We start from the raw sequence: 999 nt of genomic DNA on the forward strand, positions 1-999 counted from the left end.
GCTTACAACCCCCCGAGCCCCACCCCGGGCGGTGGCAGGGCCTGGGCAAGGTTAGGGCTCGCCCGCCCTGGGCAGGGTTTCAGACCTCTTCAGAAGTGGAAATAACATCCTCCTCGGTGAAGCCCAGGCAGTGCAGGTGGGCTTTGAACTCCTCCGTCTGCTCCTTGGTCAGGTTGGCTGTCCGTGCTGTTGGAGAAATGGGGCCATAAAAGAAAGAGGAGGAAAAAAAATAGGGAGTTTTAAATGTTGCTTTCCTCCTCGGTGGCCCCCGTAGTGCAGATGGGGGGCTCCATGCCTGTCCACCCCCATCCTTCACCTTCCCGCATGAGGGGAAAAAAGGCTTTTTGCCCTGCCTGTGAGGGATGGGGATGCCTGTGCCCATCGATGTGTCCCTGCCCCACGGATCTGGGGCAGCATCCACTCACCCGAGATGCTCAGAGTTGGGACGTTGTCATTGAGGTGCTTCAGGATCAGCAGGTCTGTGTTGCTTTGCATCAGTTTGGCTGTGGAAGACGCCTGGCCCTCGACTGAAGGACACAGGGAGAGTGGGGGCCCCCATTAGCAAGGGGGGGGCTCAGCCTGGGCAGAACCGGCAGCGGTAGGGGCTGCTCATCCCCCTGACCTGGGAGACATCCCAATGGGGACCAGTCTGACCCCACAGTGCTGCTGGGCCCACTGCATGGGGCACAAGGTTTTTTTCTCCCTGCCTCCAGACGTATTTTAAGTCTTAAAATGGGCTGGTGCTGGGGGCTCAGGGTGCCAAATATCAGGGTGCAGAAGAGGGAGGGTGCAAGGTGCAGCTGTGCTGTTCCCCCACCATCCCCCCTCCAATTTCTGTTGTTTTACTGAGGCTTTACCGTGTGCCAGGGTGGAGTTGTGCCAAAAGATCTGGATCTTGCTGGTGTTCCTCGTCACACATGTCTCATTCCTGTGGGGCAGAGAGGTCAGGTGGAGCAAATATCCTCCCCCCCTAAACTGTCCCAACCAAACCCGAGGAAT

The 999-nt window shown here is 58.1% G+C and overlaps 1 protein-coding gene across 1 annotated transcript in view; it reads right to left on the minus strand.

Moving 5' to 3' along the window:
* Positions 1–79: 79 nt before the first annotated feature.
* The window catches only part of LOC104270006 (alpha-1-acid glycoprotein 1-like), a 2,081-nt gene continuing 1,161 nt past the window's right edge, over positions 80–999 (minus strand). Inside the window, exons 3-5 of the mRNA XM_009864230.1 lie at positions 858–928; positions 426–527; positions 80–186 (exon numbers count right to left, since the gene is read on the minus strand). Of these exons, the coding sequence (XP_009862532.1) occupies positions 80–186; positions 426–527; positions 858–928 (280 nt within the window). The remainder of the gene's footprint in view (positions 187–425; positions 528–857; positions 929–999) is intronic.

This window comes from Apaloderma vittatum, unplaced genomic scaffold, assembly GCF_000703405.1.
Source record: "Apaloderma vittatum isolate BGI_N311 unplaced genomic scaffold, ASM70340v1 scaffold24682, whole genome shotgun sequence".
NCBI lineage: Eukaryota > Metazoa > Chordata > Aves > Trogoniformes > Trogonidae > Apaloderma > Apaloderma vittatum.